Source organism: Apis dorsata, unplaced genomic scaffold (genome assembly GCF_000469605.1).
Source record: "Apis dorsata unplaced genomic scaffold, Apis dorsata 1.3 scaffold_51229, whole genome shotgun sequence".
NCBI lineage: Eukaryota > Metazoa > Arthropoda > Insecta > Hymenoptera > Apidae > Apis > Apis dorsata.
The window spans coordinates 1-1,671 of record NW_006267180.1 but is presented as its reverse complement, the minus strand read 5'-3'; the positions used below and the strand labels follow the sequence as shown (position 1 = coordinate 1,671).

The following is a 1,671-nucleotide window of genomic DNA, read 5'->3' as shown; positions in this document are numbered from 1 at the left end:
AGCTTTCAAATCCAATGAAACGTCGATGCTCCAACGAGAAATGTAATGAAAACGAGATACGAGTTGTGCAATATCCGAAAGCGAAGACGTGAATGAAGTTCGTTTAGCAAAGGTCGATGTATTATTAAATTGTACAGCATATTCCTCGTGTCCGTGTCCTTGCCTTTGAAAACAGGGGAGGGGATACGTTTCAACGACGCTTCGAGCGACATATCTCCGCGATGAATGCGTACAATCTAGAAAGCAACAAATATATAATACGCAAGAACACATAATTATTATCGATTCAACTTTCAATATTGACGTTTTCCTTTGATTTTCTGTTTATTTACTTACCGATACGAATCACGGTTTATTTCCATCAACGATGAACAATCTCGAGCGTAATTTCAGAACGTAATAACAATTTATATTTCTTTTCTCTTCTCGTCAGGAATCGGGGCACGGTAATATTCATTTGGTGAAATTGACGAGATTACTGAGGCTGGCCCGATTGCTTCAAAAGATGGACAGGTACTCGCAGTACAGCGCCGTGATTCTGACCATGTTGATGCTGTTCTTCATCCTGGTGGCGCATTGGTTGGCCTGTATCTGGTTCGTTATCGCTGAAAAAGAGAGATTGAGAAACGACAACGATTGGGACCTCGGTAAGTTTTTCACCAACCAATCTTTCTCGTCAAAATGTACAAAGCCCCGCGAAATTTGTTTGAAGTCAAGCTTTGACAGGAGACACTCGAATGGCTGGGAAAGTGTTTCTCAACGACTTATCTTTACTTTTCTCCTCTAAATAGAACCTCTAAAGAAACACCTGGTAACCTATTTCGTACCTATATAACGTTTAAATATACGTATCCCTCGTTTCAAAGAGAGACTTGTTTTTTTTTGAGAAGCGGCTCCGTATTAATTAAGAGTTATATATTCATGTGCAAACATTTCTCTTCCAATAGGAGAAAATACAATTCGCGTCCATTTAATCGCGGTTTAATCTGTTTAATCTTTTCGTTTCGCGTGAATGAACGAATGAACTGATTTAAAAACCGGAGATACAACGCGGATCCCACCTCACCAGCCACGATTAAATCAGCTGCCTCGCAGATGACCTCTTAATACTTACCTATCTCTCTATAGAGATTCGATCTGTTATCCACAGATTTAAGGGTGCGCGATCTAGCGAAGGTCGACATAATTGAAGAGACTCGGGTAAATTAAGAATTTTATCGATTTTCCCACACTTATCGCGATATACTCGCGATAAAAATCTTCGTTTCGATCGTACGTGGTGTACGTGGTGATGGTGGTCGTGGTAGTGGTGATGCGACCGTCGCGATTTGACACGAGCACACTTTTCCAGGTTGGATTCACACGTTGGCGGAAAAATTGAAGATTTCGGTGGAGAACGTAACCCACGCGGAAAGTTACATCACCGCGTTGTATTTCACGTGCAGTAGCCTGACATCGGTAGGATTTGGAAATGTTTCGGCCAATACATTCTCCGAGAAGTTCTTCTCAATTTGCACGATGCTCATTGGTGGTCAGTAAATAATCATCGATCAATAATGTGTATATACCGTTATTCCGTAGTAAGGATTATCGATTTAATTAAAATCGATTGCCGCACGCTTGTCTTTTTTTTTTTCTTTCGATCACTAAAAAAAAAAAAAAAAGGAAAAA

At 40.3% G+C, this 1,671-nt stretch overlaps 1 protein-coding gene across 1 annotated transcript; it reads left to right on the top strand.

Moving 5' to 3' along the window:
- Positions 1-412: 412 nt before the first annotated feature.
- LOC102677643 (potassium voltage-gated channel subfamily H member 4-like) lies at positions 413-1,648 on the top strand. The gene is made up of 2 exons (XM_006625164.2): positions 413-647; positions 1,352-1,648. Exons 1-2 carry the CDS (start codon positions 506-508, stop codon positions 1,537-1,539), a joined length of 330 nt encoding a protein of 109 aa, XP_006625227.1. The 5' UTR covers positions 413-505; the 3' UTR covers positions 1,540-1,648.
- The last annotated feature ends 23 nt before the right edge of the window (positions 1,649-1,671 follow it).